We start from the raw sequence: 16,591 nt of genomic DNA on the forward strand, positions 1-16,591 counted from the left end.
AAATTCATCTCTCCCCAGAAAGCGTCTCTGAATGCGCTACATAATACGGACGCATGCAAACACGTGACGCGGCTCGAGCCAAGTTCGTTTCATAAATTTGCTGTTTAGCATCATTTGTCATCTAGCAAAATTTGTTTTTATGACACTGTTTTAACGTACGTTTTTGTAATATTGTTTAACATCTTAAAAAATGCACTTTTACCGTCGAACAATTGAAAAACTGGACGTAAGTTTCACTGCTTCCGCGTTTACGTGTGTTCATCTCTTCTCAATAGAGAATCTCTGAGGATACGGTCAACATTGGACGTGACTGTCAGCTTTCTGGACCCTTTTCACGAATAATTTGAGTCTTTTAGACATAAAAGACTCACATTTCAACGAGAGTCACGTCCGTGAAGGCGGTACAGTCATGTCGGAACACGACAGTAACCCGTTCACGGAACCGGAGCTCAGCAATCCGTTTCAGGTAAGATTGGCTGGCTAGTTACCTTAGCTTAGCCACATTATCACTATTTACATGTTGACACGCGCAGCCGGTTTTATAATATAACGACAATGAAATGTACATTTACACGTACGGCTGTTTTAAAATGTCTTCGGTCTATCTTCACAATGCTGACAACATGAGATTTTGGTTCAAAATAAATGAATAGCAGAAGCTGGTATCTTTTTTTAATCTACAAAATCGACCAAATTGCTTGAACTCTGAAAAGAATGCATTACTAATCCGTGACTGCCTGTGTTTTTTTTTTTTAGATGCTTTTATTTCTGGCACATTTTGTAGTTTACTTTAATATCTTGAAGTCATCAAAAAAATGAAGCCATAAATATTATATTACTGATTGATTGAGTATTGCTGGTTGAAAGAAACACCTGCCTTCCACCAAACATTCAATCATTCAGTCACCTTCACGGCCTTAAAGACAGTCGGAACTTCGAGATTTATCCATGTAGCCTAACTGCAGGGTCACAACAAAAGTTTTTCTTCAGCCTTTCTGTGTGGATTGTTTGCAAGTGTAACAATAAGTCAACCGCTGTTAGTATTGATCCTATTATTCGACTAAAATTGAGTTCATATTTTCTGCAAAATTGTGAATTATTCAAATAGAACCCTGCAGGTCCAACATGTTTTTGGCACGCACGCTAGCGCCCGAGGGCTCACGGAAGGAAGCATATGTGAAGATGACGGCCCCCCACCCGCAGGCGACACGACCACGCGCCCCCGCTCGGCCCACTTTCCCTGCAAATCGGAACAACCCTTCTCTAGTTTGACTCCAATGTGAATTTTTGGAGTCTGATTCTAGAAAAAGGTTGTGTATATTTAAAAAATATATATATATAACGATTGCACTATTGTAAACGTCCCCAACCAAATATTGTGTGTTCTAGAAAGCAGTGTTTCTCCTGAGATAAGATTTACATTTTTCTCGAAGGAAGTTCGATTTTTCTGATCGATCCATTCATTTTCTTGAGCACTCATCCTTTTTACAAAAATTCCTCTTCCAAAAAAACCCGAAAATAATCCTCATTTTCCAAGCCGTATTCATGTTTCACGCCAGGCTCCGCGTGAATTATTTAGGATGGCGGTCTGGTGACAAGCCGGAGCGAGTTTGTGTGTGGGTGGGAGGGAGGGCAATAGCGGGGATGTGGTCAGGAGGACGGCGATCATCGTCTCACTTTGAATCAAGCGAGCGCGTGTGCAAGGCTGATGCTAAGCTAGCAGGACGTTGGCATGCGCGTTGAGCTTAAAGCTGGCGAGCAAGGTACTTTTTGGGCTGCTTGACTCCATTTGCTGTGTTGTCTTGCATATTGCTGTCAATTTGGAGGTTTTTTTATGCCTAATGGATTCTTGCCATTTGTTTCAGGATCCTTCCGTGGCACTGGCAAGACAGACGTCGACAGCGATGGCTGCGGGATTAGAAGAGTACAACCCCTTCACAGACTCCAAACTAGTCAGTATTTTACCATGCTAGTGTCTCTTGGTCAGATTGGATGGACGGCGTCATTTTCATTGTGAACGCCTGCTTCTCGTCTAGACGGCGATGACCAGCAAGCCCCTCTTGGTGGCGCCTGGCGTCCCGACGCAGCCCGCCGTCATGAAGCCCACCGAGGAGCCTCCGGTCTACTCGCAACCTCAGGCGCAGGTAGCCTCTTCCCGCCACAATCCCCCACTTGTTAACAAAGCCACGAGCGTCGCTGGCGTGCAGGAGACAACAGGGGGCGCCAGCGAGCTGCTGAAGAGGCAAGAAGAGCTGGAAAGGAAAGCGGCCGAGCTGGACCGGAGAGAGAGGGAGATGCAGTCGCTCAACGTTTCTGGAGGTGTGTCATCATCTACAAAACTATTTTAAGAGGTCCTGCTAAGAAAGAATCTTCAACACCCCCCAGGCAGGAGAAACAACTGGCCCCCGCTCCCGGAGAAGTTCCCGGTGGGCCCGTGTTTCTATCACGACATTACGGTGGACATTCCCGTGGAGTACCAGAAGACGGTCAAGCTCATGTACTACCTCTGGATGTGTGAGTTTCTTGCCTCGTGGTGCGCTCGCTCACACGCTGCGGTCACAAGCCGCAGTCACATGACGCTGCGGCGTAGCGCTTAAACGTGATGTGTGCACTTCACCTCCAGTCCACACGGGGACGCTGCTGGCCAACCTGGTCGGCGCTCTTGCTTGGTTCGGCGTGGACCCGTCTCACGGCGTGGACTTCGGTCTAGCCATCCTGTGGTTCCTGCTCTTCACGCCGTGCTCCTTCGTGTGCTGGTACAGGCCCGTCTACGGGGCCTTCAAGTGAGTTCCCGGCCGAGCACGTTGACGTCCTGCTCCCGCTTTTGCGTCATCGATGTCTTTTTCTTGTCTGGCAGGAGTGACAGCTCCTTCCGCTTCTTCCTGTTCTTCTTCGTGTACATATGCCAGCTGGGCGTCTACGTGCTGCAGAGCGTCGGCATCGCCGGATGGGGAGCCTGGTAGGAAACATTCAAGTACACTAATACGGATTTAAAATAACAACACGTTTGTTCCGTCCTCAGCGGCTGGATCTCGGCCCTGATGTGCCTGAACACCAACGTGGCCGCGGGCGTGTTGATGATCATGGTGGCGGCGCTGTTCACCTCGCTGGCCGTCATGTCTCTCATCATGTTTAAGAAGGTATGTCGCCGCCCTTAGATGCCCTCCCGCCGTTTTCACGCCTTTTTTTTTTTTCTCCGCCAGGTGCACACTTTGTACCGCACCACCGGCGCCAGCTTCCAGAAGGCCCAACAGGAGCTGGCCACCGGCGTCATGTCCAATAAGACGGTGCAGGCGGCCGCCGCTAACGCCACCTCCAATGCGGCCCGAGGAGCCTTCAAGGAGCACATCTGAGCGGCGGCTTCAGACCACGCATGCGCCCTGAAGGTTTTGGTCTCTCAGCACCCCTCTTCTTTCAATTTTCCTACCTTCTGCCTCGCCTCCTTTAAAAAAAAGGAAGAAAAAAAAGAGCTCATGAGAGTATTAGGGCCACACTGGAAGGAAACAATTGCTTTTTTTTTTTTTCTTGTCTTTTGCTGTCCCTAAGACTGCTAAATGAAGAAATCGCTAACATCCAAACCGAATGCAAAGTGAATCGCCACTGCCCCCTACTGGCGTTCCTGTGAATAGCATTCCATTTGCGTTTTAGTCCATCACAAAGCCTGCTCTCATTTTGCTCGTTTTTCCATTTAAAAAAACTAAAATAGCAAAGCCACAATTGGATTAACATTATAAAAAGAACTACATTTAGTTACATAATAGTGGATTTCCTTTTTTATCTTGTTTTTTTCCACTGTATTTCCTTCATACAATGCAACTTTATTTATGGCACGCATTTCACAGCAACTGCAGTAAGCGCTTTCCACTCAACACAATGGCACAACCTCCAAGTCGTTGAAAACAGAAAATTAAAACAGCTGTCACGCCATCTTGCACTTTACCTCACTTCCACTCAGGATGGCCCACGGTCATTCTCATCATCATTATTATGATCATTTTTATGATTATTGACGTACATTTTACCACATTGACAAATGACTAGCTAAATGCGAGCGCACTTGCCTTATACACTACTTACGAAAAAGCCATCGAGTCTTGAAATTTCACTTTAATCGGAATGTAATTACTAACATCTTGAATCGTTTTGAATTTGTTTTTTGTTGAAATCTTGTTTATTTCAAGGTGTGAAAGATGTTCGGAACACTGACAATCGAAATGTGTGTGTGTGTGTGGGGGGGGGGGGGGGGGGTTAGAAGATTGTGCTGTTCTAGGTTTGCATGATGACATGATGGTAATGTCTGTATATTTATTGTTTCTAGATTAAATAAAATTATTTTTAAAAATCATTTTTTCTTGTTTCTTAGGAAGGATGGATTGTCGGTTGGTATTGTAAGATACATCAAGATCTCTAACTTGAGCTGTACTGTATTATGCGCCTTTTTTCAAAAGTGCACTTTACAAATGTCCACTAGGTGTCAGCATTGTTCTCCTTAGCGAGACCATTTTTGGTTGGGACAAAGAAATCAGAAGAGTAGAAAAAGAACCTTTTGTAAATATTTATTGTTGCTGTAAAAATGACATTTGCATTCATGACAGGTTCTCACTGGCCTTTGTCGGCTTTGCTGAACAGATCTTGGAGCTGCTCCTTGGTGGTGGCTTCCTTCTGCTGCATGAGGTCCGCGTGACCTTTGGTGACCCCCCAGCTGTCTGGCATGGACATAGAAGGGCACAGTGGACGACCGGATGCCGGCTTCAGCTTCTCCCAGTAGTCTCGGCGGGCCCTGAAGCAAAAACGTGAAGGTGGGCGACGATGGCTTTGAATTCAACTGCGACATGTCCGTGGGCGCAATACGCTACCTGGCTCTGCACCAGGGCTTGGTGTGCATCTCCAGGCCGCTGCCCCACAGGCCGTGCTTGTCGGAACCCGCCGGCAGGAAACCCCTCTCGGGCGCCAGCTCCTCGGCCAAGGCGCGCACGTGGTAGGGCTCGAAACCGCAACAGCCGCCGATGTAGCGAATTCCGGCGGCGTACGCTTCCCGGGCGTACTTCTGCATGTCCCAGCGGGTCAGGATCCTCGGCTCCAGACCTGGCCGAGAGCAATTTGGTCAAGTAGAACGTGGCGTTGAGTTCTTAATTGTCAACAAATCTAATTAGGTGAGGTGGAACGTACTGAAGGGGAACTCGGGCAAATCGATAAATCCCTGTTTGTTGCAGTCAGGCGTGTGGTAGGCCAGCGGCTGGCTCATGTAGTGCGCCTTCAGGCCGGCTTTCTCCACGCCCGCCTTCATCATGGCAACCGTGCGCACGCAGGTGGCCGGGTCAAAGTGGCAGTTGACGCCCACGATGTCGGCGCCTGCGCCCGAGGAGGGAAACGTGAGGCTTGAAAACGCGGGTCGGCTTTTTCCGGGCGTAACGTTTTAGTACCGGCTTTGACGAGGCGGACGGCGCACTCTCCCGGGCTGACTCCGTTCAGGTCCCCCTCGGGTCCGATGCACAGCGTGACTGCCACCGGCTTGCCGGTGCCTTTCAGGACCTGCACCGCCCACTCCGCCTCCTCCACGTGCTCAAAGTACTGCAAAGATTACGGATGAATTGAGGCGAGGCATTCGTGGGCCACACCCGCCGTCCGTCCTTTCCAATACCTCGGCGATCAAGAAGTCGACGTTCTTGCTCACAAAGACGTCCATCTGCTTCTTGAAGATGGCCTTGACGTCGTCCTGGCTCTTGCAGCTGAGGTACGCGGGCGTCTGGGACACGCCGCCCGCCACCAGGGCGTCGCCCTCGTCGGCCACCTGCCTCGCCAGGTCGCACGCCGCCTCGTTGATTTGCTGCCCCTGCAGGTGACCAAGAGAAGAGCGGGTTCATCTTACACAATGCGAGGCAGCTGCAGATATAAACGGAGTCACGGCGGTAAGAGGAGCCATTTGGGTCAGTTGAGCTGACTGTCCTGATGAGGTTCAACTATTTCATTTCCGGTTGTTGTGGAGCGTGCAGGGCGAGTACGATGCATCGGAATGGCCACTCACGGTGAAGCGTTGGGTGTGGCCCCTGTTCACCAGCTTGTCATCGCTGGCGTAGAAGGTGAAAGTCTGCATGACGTTGGATCCCGCCCTGAGGAACTCCCTGTGCAGCTGCCGCACTGAAAGCAAAGCAAAACATCACAATGATATTCGAGTCACTTGAATGGTCCGTGTACTCGTACACGTTTTCTCATGAATAGAATGACGTGTACCATACCCGCTTCAGGGTGCTCGGAGGCAGCCTCGGGCGTCCACGGCCCCGCCTTGACGTAGCCTCGCTTCTCCAAGGCGAAGACGAAGCCGCCGTCGCCGATGACCACCTCGCCGGCGTTCAGCCTCTCCAGGATGCCCTGGATGACATCAGAGATAACTCACAAGGTAAGTACTTTTGTAAACATCCAAAATGTGTTTTTCAAATCAGACAAAGAGATCATCTTGTACCTTCTTTGTCCCTGCCGGTGCCATGGTTGCGCTTGGTCCTCTCCAAGATGGGGAAGGGCTCTCTTCAGGCGGCCCAGGATCTTTTATACCCTCTGGATGTGTGTGTGGGGGGGTCAGTTTCACTTTTAGAACACTCATCGTATTTCAACCTCGCCCCGTCAACCCTTCACCCAGAGGAAGAATTGAACTTAAATATTCCCGAGCAGTTGGAGAGAAAAATAACTAAATAACACGTGTTGCCAACTTGCCATGCGCTCGCTATATTTAACAACTTTTCCGACCTTTCTAGCCGGTTGTCGCATGTCAGACGTGCAGCTGCATTACTCTCAAGTTGAGGGGGGGGCGACTCTTAAGCTAGTTTGCAAAGCAAAAAGAGAAGTTAATGTTTGCAGAGTAGCCATTCATTAGATAAGTCCCTCATCAATGACTGACACATGATATTGAGTTGGGGAGGAGTGAGACCCCCACCCCCCTTGAAACGATTCAAATCTCTCAGGACCACCACATCCTGTAGCAGCTATTTTTCATTCTTCCACAACAGGAGGGAAATCCTTTCCATCCATGGACATTGTGTTGCTCCTTTTTGTTGTGTGTTTGTGCTTTTGCCACACGGGGGCAGTATAATACAGACATCTAGAGACTTTGACGGTTCAACTCGGGAAACATAGCCCAAAAAGAGTGCCAACTGGCCGCTGGTGCACTGTTATCTCACTTTACTCGAGATCTCAAAATGTTTCTCGATAAGAGCGCGTTGCCGCAATGAAACGAAAAAGTCAAGTCGTTTGTTTAAAGCTATTTTCAGGAGCCATTTCTGCGTTTTATTTCTTAATCATTTCAAATTCTGTGGAGTTCTAAGCTCCACACGATTGACTTATTCGGGGGGAAAAATCAATACAAATAATAATTGATAGTATACATTAATATGACATGAAATAATAAGAAAAAATAAAATTAAGAACGTTTTCATATTATTTTATTGAATCCATTTCCTTTCAAAAGTAACATTTAACAAGCCGTATATTTAAAAATGAATAATAGTGAGAGTGACCTAGATTGAGGGTGGTGGGGAGAGTTCAAGTTACGTCCACAGACGGCCGGCGACCCCGTGGGGCGGGTCCAGAGTCCAGTTGCAGGGCCAGTGAGGCATTTATAACTTCACGTCAATTTCTCCAGCCGGTGCCTCTTTTTTTTTTTTTTGCTTTTGAGAGTCATGTCTGCTCTCATGTTAAAGCTAGTCAAGGTGCACCTACGCTCCAGGGCGCATTCTGGTTCCCTTCTTCAGCCTTCGCGGACTTTCAGCTGCACGACGAGGAGAAGAGCTGAGCAAAGGTGAGAAACACCACCAGTCGACTGCATCATAAAGCTTCAGTGCATTGGCAATGAAAACAAATTGAGATGTCTCGCAAGACATTCACGCCAAGCTGTTGCACTGCTCGCTGCGACCAGCAGAGACGCTGTTGTTGATTTACCATTTGCGCTTTCTAGAAGAAAAGCGCAACTTTGAGATGCGCCCTGCGGATCATCATTTGAAATCTGTCTCAATTAATTTCGTTGCGCAAAATCATTTTTGCCCCATCCCGTCAGTGACTCGTCTTCCGTGTTGGGCAAGCGATGGAAGGACACAGCCGAGACGGTGGTCATCGGAGGGGGCTGCGTGGGCACAAGTCTCGTCTACCACCTGGCCAAAAGCGGCATGAAGGACGTGGTCCTGCTGGAGAAGTCCGAACTGACCGCCGGATCCACTTGGCACGCGGTACTTGGCTTGCCATTTTATTTGGCTTTTACGACTTGATTGAGACTGGAACTTCAAGTAGACCAGAAGATTCAAATGACTGATATCAGGCTCAGAGTTCACTTTGTTTTTCCCTCATCATAGGCCGGGTTGACCACCTATTACCATCCGGGCATCAACCTGAAGAAAGTCCACTATGACAGCGTTAAACTCTACGAGCGGCTGGAAGCCGAGACTGGACAGGTGAGCTGCCGGTTGGTCCGCCTGAAGATGCTGAACGCCGGCAACTGGACCCTCCTCGCTTGTTGATGTCGGGTTTTGGTGTGAGCAGGCGGTGGGCTTTCATCAGCCGGGCAGCGTCCGCATCGCGTCCACGGCTGCCCGTGTGGATGAGATGAAGTACCAGATGACCCGCACCCACTGGCATGTGACGGAGCAGTACATGATTGGGCCTGAGAAGATCCAGGAACTCTTTCCTCTGCTCAACTTGGACAAGGTGCAGTCCAAATGCCAGTCAAGAATAGACTTCCAAAAGTCACATTTTATATGCTGTCCGCTGGTTTCAGGTCTTGGCCGGTCTGTACACCCCGGGAGACGGCCATATCGACCCGTACTCCCTGACCATGGCGCTGGCGGCGGGCGCTCGCATGTACGGCGCTCAGATTTACAACCCGGCCCCCGTCACGGGCCTCGCGCCCACAGCCGACGGCAAATGGGACGTGCAGACGCCTCACGGAACCATCCGGGCCAATCGCGTGGTCAACGCCACAGGTTTGAACCCCATCCATCGCCCTCCATCTGAAAATTTCAGGTGGATGGAAAGCTTCGAGCAGGAAGCTGGTTATAAATGAACATTATTTTCGACTGATTTGTGTGAAAAATACTGAATCAATGTCAAAGTTTAGAAATGGTCCATTTTTTTTTGACCACACTGCAGTCGACACATTTTCAGCCTTTCTTCAACCAAACGCGTTATCTAACTCCTCAGACCTTTGCACATATGGAGCGCTTCAGATTCAGGGAAAACGAGCTTGAACTGGGTCCGGGCGGTTTTCACAAGAGATTTTCTTGCATGGTTTTGTTTTTCAACGGCTGTTTTCCGTCGCCTGCATCTGCATACCGAGACACGCTGTCCAATCATTAACATCACAGTAAAGCAGCTATGACGCAAAGCAGGTCAACTTGTGTAGGAATAAAATTAGCCTTTATAAACGAGGACTTATGCAAGCCGGCGAGATCGCTTTCAACATATCTGCCTCGTAACCGCTGTCTGTTAAATATAACTTCATCGACTGGTCTGAAATCAGCAGCTGGTTTGCGTGCAAGTTGTGCAGCTGGCGGCCGCACACGGACTTTGGACCTTACCTATATTTTTCTAATTACATAACACAACAGTGACACGTTACCTCAAGATACTTTCCAGGTATCGAGCAAGTGCTGGCATCACATCAAACATTTCAGAGTAAATAGAAGAAGAGGAAAAAAAGTCAGAGCATGCAATGATACTTTCCAACCCTCCGTCTCAGGTTTCTGGGCCCGCGAGGTTGGCAAGATGATCGGTTTTGAGCATCCGACCATCCCGGTGCACCACCAGTATGTTGTGACCGCCACCGTGCCAGAAGTCAAGGCCCTCAAGAAGGAGCTGGCCGTCATCCGAGATTTGGAGGGCTCGTACTACCTGCGCCAGGAAAGGGACGGCCTTCTGTTTGGGCCTTATGAAAAGATGGAGAAGATGGTCCTGCAGGACTCTTGGGTCCGAGACGGCGTCCCCCCAGGTCTGTGTGCTGGCTCGCGACCCTTTGTTGAGTCCTTTCGGATTCAGAGCAGGGATGTCTCACCGCTACAGGTTTTGGCAAGGAGCTGTTTGAGTCGGACCTGGACCGGATCATGGAGCACGTGGAAATGGCCATGGAGATGGTTCCGGTGCTCAAGAAAGCCGACATTATCAACATCGTGTCCGGCCCCATCACGTACACCCCCGACCTACTGCCCATGGTCGGACCGCATCAAGGAGTTCGCAACTACTGGACGGCCATCGGATTCGGGTAAGACGCCATTTGAGGAACAGCGGCAGCGGCAGCGGCGGCGACGCTTCCCAACTTCTCCCGTGCTCAGGTACGGAGTCATCCACGCTGGCGGAGTGGGGAAATTCCTCAGCGACTGGATTCGAAACGGCGAGCCTCCGTACGACCTGATTGAATGCGACCCCAACCGCTACGGGAGCTGGGTCGACGTGCCCTTCCTGTGCGCCAAAGCCCGAGAATCTTATGGCTTCAATAATGTGGGTAAGTAAGCGCAAGAGGAGCTGCGTAGATGGTTGAATCTGGTTTGGTCCAGTCCAGAGAACCAAATGACAATTGTCCCCCCCCCCTTCCCAGTCGGATACCCCAAGGAGGAGCGCTTCGCCGGCCGACCCACCTGCCGCAAGAGCGGCGTTTACGATCTTCTCAAGGACAAAGCATCCATGGGCTTCCACGCCGGCTGGGAGCAACCTCACTGGTTTTATAAAGCGGGAGACGACACCGGATACAAGTAAGGGAACCGGGGCCGAGATCCACCGTAAACCAAGAGCTGATTTTCCTCGTGTCCGTCGCCAGGCCCAGTTTCAGTCGCACAAACTGGTTTGAGCCCGTCGGCAGAGAGTGCAAGCTAGTGATGGAGAAGGTGGGCGTGATCGACCTGACGCCTTTCGGCAAGTTTGTCGTGAAGGGGGCCGACTCTCTCAAGTTGCTGGACCGCTTGTTTGCTAACACCATGCCCAAGGTGAGAACCTTCACACAGGTGGAACGGCCCTCGGATGTCACATCACACACTTTGTGCCTTAAGGTGGGCCAGACCAACATCAGCCACATGTTGACGCCCACCGGGAGAGTCTACGCTGAGGTCACCATCACCCAGTTGGCACCGGGAGAGTTTTTGCTCATCACCGGCTCAGGATCGGAGCTACATGATCTCAGGTACGAGACAAACCTCAATCGAAGCCGCTTTGGAATGATTCTGACTCTGCTCCGCTGGCTGAAACCCAAAATGTTCCAGCAGCTGCTCGTCCAACTTCACCTTTGGTTGCAAACAGCAGGTCATAAATTCAAGCCTCCGCTTGCAATTCAACTCAGATCAGTTTCGTGTAGAAGCCTCTCGTGGCAATTTTGCCAAACTTCCACATGCCAAGAGTTTTCATTGCAGCTATAAATACTGGACACACTGGTGGAGCTAGAGTGAGGACATGTGGGGGCACTGCCCCCCCCCCCTCCAATGATCCCCTGAGAAGCAAAGAAAGTAACTTTTGGCGCACCCTGTAGGTGGATCGAGACAGAAACGGCCGTGGGCGGCTACGACGTTGACATCGCCAACGTGACGGACGAAATCGGCGTACTGGGCGTCGCCGGTCCCAACTCTCGCACAGTCCTTCAAAAGCTCACCCAGGAGGACATGAGCCATTCAGGGTTTAAATTTCTCCAGTGCAAGTTGATCCAGTTGGCCGGCGTGAAGCTCCGAGCCATCAGGATCTCCTACACTGGTACGCAAGCCGTTGTTTGGATTTTGCTTCTATTTTTGCTGACCTCACTGGTGCTTGTAGGCGAACTGGGATGGGAGCTGTACATGAGCCAGAAGGACATGGCAGCAGTGTACCGGGCCATAATGGAAGCGGGAGAAGAGGAAGGCATCGACAACTTTGGCACCTACGCCATGGCCTCCCTCAGGCTGGAGAAAGGCTTCAGAGGATGGGGGGCTGAGGTAGATCCTTTCATACCCCTCAAGGCTTTTTCATGACTCTTGTTCCTCTTTCTAGATGAATTGTGACACCAACCCTCTGGAGGCAGGCTTAGATTACTTCATCAAGCTCAACAAGGTAACCAAGTTAGCTTGGTTAGCAAGCCGCCAACTCTTCTGCTGTTGAATCACAATACTTTTTTTTTTTTTTTGTGTATGGGAGCAGCCGGCCGACTTCATCGGCAAGGCGGCACTTCAGGAGATAAAAGCCAAGGGCCTGAAGAGGAAGTTGTCCTACCTCGCGGTGGAAACGCACGACGTGGACCCCGAGGGCAACGAGACGGTGTGGCACGACGGAAAGGTTTGCCGTCGCCACGCTCGGCTGTTGCAAAATCCCTTGGATGTTTAAACTCGCGCTCACTGGCGTCTCCGCAATCAGGTGGTGGGCAACACCACGTCCGGGGCCTACAGCTACAGCGCCCAGCACAGCCTGGCCTTCGCCTACCTGCCCGTGGAGCTGTCCTCGGAAGGCCGCAAGGTGGAGGTGGAGCTGCTGGGGAAGAAGTACCCGGCCGCCGTCATCCAGGAGCCCTTGGTGCTCACCGAGCCCACGAGGACCCGCTTGCAGAACAAAGCAAAGAGCAAAGCATAAAAAAATCAACACAATGGTGGCAAGGCTTCACATGGTTCGTTCACGTTTGATGACATACTTGAACCGCAGTGTCTTAATTCATTTTGTAATTCCATGGTGTACGTTTTGTTTCTTACAATTAGAGATATAATGCCATTACCATTTTAGTAAGTCACAGAATGAAACATTTGTACAGTTTTTATAATTTATTTTTGAACAAATATGCAATCAACAATATACTGTACATTAATACCGTGAGAAATAAAGTGTATAGAACTTGCTGTCTTCTGGAAATCAGAATGGATTAGTTTTGTAATTAGTTACCTTTCGAATTTTGGAAGAACTACAGCACTACGATGGAAATTGTAAAACAATGCCTGCATTTATTCCACTCGTATCAAAATTTAAAAATAATTGGAAGGAAAAAAAACTGTTTCATCCGTATGACCCAATTCAAAATGCCATCCTCAAAAATGTAAAACAAATATTGTCACATTTTTGCTAGAATAATTTGAATATTCAAATCGACAACGAAGTTGACAAATCTAAGTTTTTACTTTAATCAAGTTAAGATCGTAATGACAGCATCACCGCTTCCGTTCTGCTGGTACCACTTCCGGTTTCCTCACGTGACCCGGACATCTTCTTTCCGGGCATCTGGTTGGCTCCTGAGTCGGTGGCAGAGCTTTCAAGACTCGCGGCTGAAATAGTTGCTTATTTCAACAGAAAAAGTTCTTTTTTGCAGGCTTTCTGCCTTATTTTCTGAACGCCATTCCACTTCCACTTTGAAGACGAACATGACCGAAAAGCTGACTTTGGTCGCGTTGCTGTTGACATTCGGTTCCCCCGCGGCGTCGGGCTCCAAGCAGCCGAACATTGTGTTCATCCTGGCGGATGATTTGGGCTGGTACGACGTCGGCTACCACGGCTCGGAGATCAACACGCCCAATCTGGACAAGCTTTCGGCCGCGGGGGTCCGCCTGGAGAACTACTACGTCCAGCCGCTTTGCACCCCGTCCAGGAACCAGCTCATGACAGGACGCTACCAGGTGAGACACGCCACAGTTGTTGTGATAGAATGATCATTATGATGATCATAATAATAGCAAGGCACAGTACTATCGGTGTGACAGTTATAAAAGCGGATGTGGTGTGGCTACTGTTGTTCCTCTTCTGGTTTGGTCTCTCATCAGCATGTTGCATGTTTGACATTGACAGATCCACACGGGAATGCAGCACCAGATCATCTGGCCGTGTCAGCCGTACTGCGTGCCGCTGAACGAGACGCTCCTGCCCGAGCTGTTGTCCGAAGCGGGCTATGCCACACGCATGGTGGGCAAGTGGCATCTGGGCATGTACAAGAAGGACTGCCTGCCCACGCGACGTGGCTTCCACTCCTACTTTGGTTTGTACGTGAATGAGTCTCACCACAGACATGGAACAGACATTATTGATATGTTCTCCAGGTTATCTAACGGGGAGCGAGGACTACTACACTCACGTCCGCTGTGACCGCATCGCTGCCATCAACCAGAGCCGCTGCGCTTTAGACCTGCGGGAGGACGAAGCGCCCGCTCCGGGATACAAAGGCCAATATTCCACTGAGATGTTCAGCCAGAGGGCCGTCCAGATCATCGCCAAACATGACCCCAAAAAGGTGACTCGCCAATATTTTCTCTCAAATATATGAAGTTAATTTTTTTTTATGTTTCAGCCTCTGTTCCTGTACGTCGCGCTACAGGCCGTCCATTCGCCTCTGCAGGTGCCACAGCGCTACGTGGCGCCCTACGCCTTCATCCAGGACCCGCATCGCCGAGCCTACGCCGGCATGGTGTCGGCCATGGACGAGGCTGTGGGCAACATCAGCTTGGCCTTGCGGCAGGCTGGACTTTGGGACAACACTGTCCTGGTCTTCTCCACAGGTACTCACGCACACTTCCAATCATCTGGGATGTGAAAAATGTAGTTGCAGTACCCTGCATGTCCAACAGAGTGCAGCTCAGGGTTTTAAATCGCTGTGCCAAGACATCAGCCTATTCATTAAGTGGCCATTAAACACTCTGGTGGAAGTGCTGTTAAAACCTCTTTCCATCTAGTTGCCTTTTATGAAGACATAAAATGTCCGCCGTGAGCATTTACCGGTAGTAAACACCTGCAACCAAAAAAGAAACATCAACTCTGAGTTGTGACCCGGTTGGTTCCCTTTGACAGATAATGGCGGCCTGCCGGAACAGGGCGCCAGCAACTGGCCGTTGCGAGGCCAGAAGTGGTCGCTGTGGGAGGGGGGAGTCCGCGGCGTGGGATTTGTGTCCGGGCCGCTCCTGGAGCAGCCGGGCAGCACCAGCCGGGAGCTGCTTCACGTCTCCGATTGGCTACCCACGCTGGTGGGACTGGCTGGGGGCCGCCTCAACGCCACCAAGCCTCTGGATGGATTTGACGTTTGGAACGCTATCAGGTGAAGAATGCTTGCTTTGGCTAAAAAAAAAAAAAGACAAGCAAAGAGGACCTGGAAAAAATAATTGCAATACAAATTTGATCATGATTAGAATGCAAGTTTGAATGATGTCTGAATTACGGATGCACGCGCGAGGTATATCCTTCCCGGAATTCCGAATCGTACGAGTCGGGCATTCCGCCGTACTCTGTTTGTTTTTCCCCTCACAGCAGCTGAGTCCACTTCGACGCACACGTCTTTTCGCTGGCTGCCTAAATGCGGACGCGGTGAAGGAGGAGGTGAAACTCGGGGTCGCCGCACCACAAAGTGCTACCTCCCGTCCCGCCGCGGCGCTCCCATTGGTTGCTGCGCCACCTGCGCCGCCGCTTTCTGATTGGCCGCAGAGAGTGAAAGCGGCGCAGAGTTATTTATGTTATCAGACGCTGCGGTCAGAGCACATGACGGGCGGGAGCGCTGTTTTAGATTTACACATCCCGCTTGTGTGCTGTTCAGTGCGTGCGTGTGTTTAACGCCCCATCGTTTGTGTTCTAGCAAAGGCTTCGCCTCGCCCAGACTGGAGCTCCTGCACAACATTGACCCCATGTACACCGACATGGCCCCGTGTAAGTCAGTGACACGCCACTAGAACCCCCTCCAAACAGTTCAGCCTGCTTTTGTTTGTTTATCTCGGCTGTATACATGTCCTGAAAGTGTCCTCCTCGCAGGTCCTGGCTTGAAGCGGGACGGCAAGGGAGTCTTCCTGTCCGGCTTCAACGTGTCCATCCACGCCGCCATCAGATCCTCAAACTGGAAGCTGCTCACTGGATACCCAGGTGAGGGCTTGGTGTTTAGGTTTCTGCCATAACCAGTTATGGTCCAAAATGCGTCATTAATCCTTTGAGCTGAACCAATCCAAAGAAAAAGGCAAATTCTTCTATGCGGTCCAGGTTGCGGCGTTTGGTTTCCGCGGCCCGGCCACAACGATTCCTCGGCTTGGCGCTCCGAGCCCCTGAAGCCCGTGATGCTGTTCGACTTGGACAAGGACCCCGAGGAAAGGAACGAGGTGTCGGCCATTTACCCCGCCGTGGTCGAGCGCCTCCTAGGCCGGCTGAACCACCACCAGCAGACCGCCCTGCCCGTCAACTTTCCCGACGAGGACCCACGCTGTGACCCGGGCCCCACCGGAACTTGGGGACCCTGGGCCTAGATGATGATGAGGAGGACTTCCTGAACATTTTAATGGGACATGTATGCAATCTAATGAGAGACGTTATAGGAGCCGCATTGTACCTTGATGAACGTCGTGGCCTTCCAAACACTTTGGGGAAGAGAAGCTATGGTGCTGATGTCCTGATTGATTATGTCTGCAACTTGCTTCGGATTGCTTGTTGTTGATCACTGTTGCTGTGCTGCTGTTCATAGTGTTGATACATTTATTTCAAATGTATTTATTTAATATATATATATATTTTTTTTTTTAATCACTCATGTTTTTGTCATTATTATTATTACTCAATAAGTGCTTTTTTAATTTTAATTTGATCGACTTCCTCTTAAAATCAAATCACGGCTGCTGGCATCCTGATTGGCTACTTATGCAAAAGCTTGCTTTAGACTAGTTAT

The 16,591-nt window shown here is 50.2% G+C and overlaps 4 protein-coding genes across 4 annotated transcripts; 3 read left to right on the top strand and 1 right to left on the bottom strand.

Annotated features, from left to right (window-relative positions):
- Positions 1-257: 257 nt before the first annotated feature.
- Positions 258-4,345, top strand: LOC119131081 (secretory carrier-associated membrane protein 1-like). The gene is made up of 9 exons (XM_037265222.1): positions 258-466; positions 1,866-1,952; positions 2,037-2,144; positions 2,208-2,319; positions 2,386-2,514; positions 2,624-2,783; positions 2,858-2,959; positions 3,023-3,140; positions 3,204-4,345. Exons 1-9 carry the CDS (start codon positions 410-412, stop codon positions 3,351-3,353), a joined length of 1,023 nt encoding a protein of 340 aa, XP_037121117.1. The 5' UTR covers positions 258-409; the 3' UTR covers positions 3,354-4,345.
- Positions 4,346-4,540: 195 nt separating this feature from the next.
- Positions 4,541-6,618, bottom strand: LOC119131075 (betaine--homocysteine S-methyltransferase 1). Its single transcript, XM_037265207.1, has 8 exons — positions 6,461-6,618; positions 6,237-6,369; positions 6,026-6,138; positions 5,642-5,833; positions 5,424-5,571; positions 5,170-5,352; positions 4,857-5,085; positions 4,541-4,780 (listed from the first exon to the last, which is right to left on the bottom strand). Exons 1-8 carry the CDS (start codon positions 6,596-6,598, stop codon positions 4,600-4,602), a joined length of 1,317 nt encoding a protein of 438 aa, XP_037121102.1. The 5' UTR covers positions 6,599-6,618; the 3' UTR covers positions 4,541-4,599.
- A 935-nt stretch (positions 6,619-7,553) lies between these two features.
- Positions 7,554-12,828, top strand: dmgdh (dimethylglycine dehydrogenase). The gene is made up of 16 exons (XM_037265156.1): positions 7,554-7,789; positions 8,045-8,213; positions 8,337-8,435; positions 8,524-8,688; positions 8,759-8,963; positions 9,719-9,967; positions 10,039-10,237; positions 10,308-10,477; positions 10,571-10,724; positions 10,790-10,955; positions 11,019-11,149; positions 11,492-11,709; positions 11,770-11,927; positions 11,983-12,042; positions 12,130-12,264; positions 12,343-12,828. Exons 1-16 carry the CDS (start codon positions 7,671-7,673, stop codon positions 12,553-12,555), a joined length of 2,610 nt encoding a protein of 869 aa, XP_037121051.1. The 5' UTR covers positions 7,554-7,670; the 3' UTR covers positions 12,556-12,828.
- Positions 12,829-13,168: 340 nt separating this feature from the next.
- arsb (arylsulfatase B) lies at positions 13,169-16,547 on the top strand. The gene is made up of 8 exons (XM_037265201.1): positions 13,169-13,583; positions 13,753-13,939; positions 14,001-14,191; positions 14,249-14,456; positions 14,746-14,989; positions 15,521-15,591; positions 15,694-15,801; positions 15,916-16,547. Exons 1-8 carry the CDS (start codon positions 13,332-13,334, stop codon positions 16,173-16,175), a joined length of 1,521 nt encoding a protein of 506 aa, XP_037121096.1. The 5' UTR covers positions 13,169-13,331; the 3' UTR covers positions 16,176-16,547.
- The last annotated feature ends 44 nt before the right edge of the window (positions 16,548-16,591 follow it).

Source organism: Syngnathus acus, chromosome 12, assembly GCF_901709675.1.
Source record: "Syngnathus acus chromosome 12, fSynAcu1.2, whole genome shotgun sequence".
NCBI classification, from domain to species: domain Eukaryota; kingdom Metazoa; phylum Chordata; class Actinopteri; order Syngnathiformes; family Syngnathidae; genus Syngnathus; species Syngnathus acus.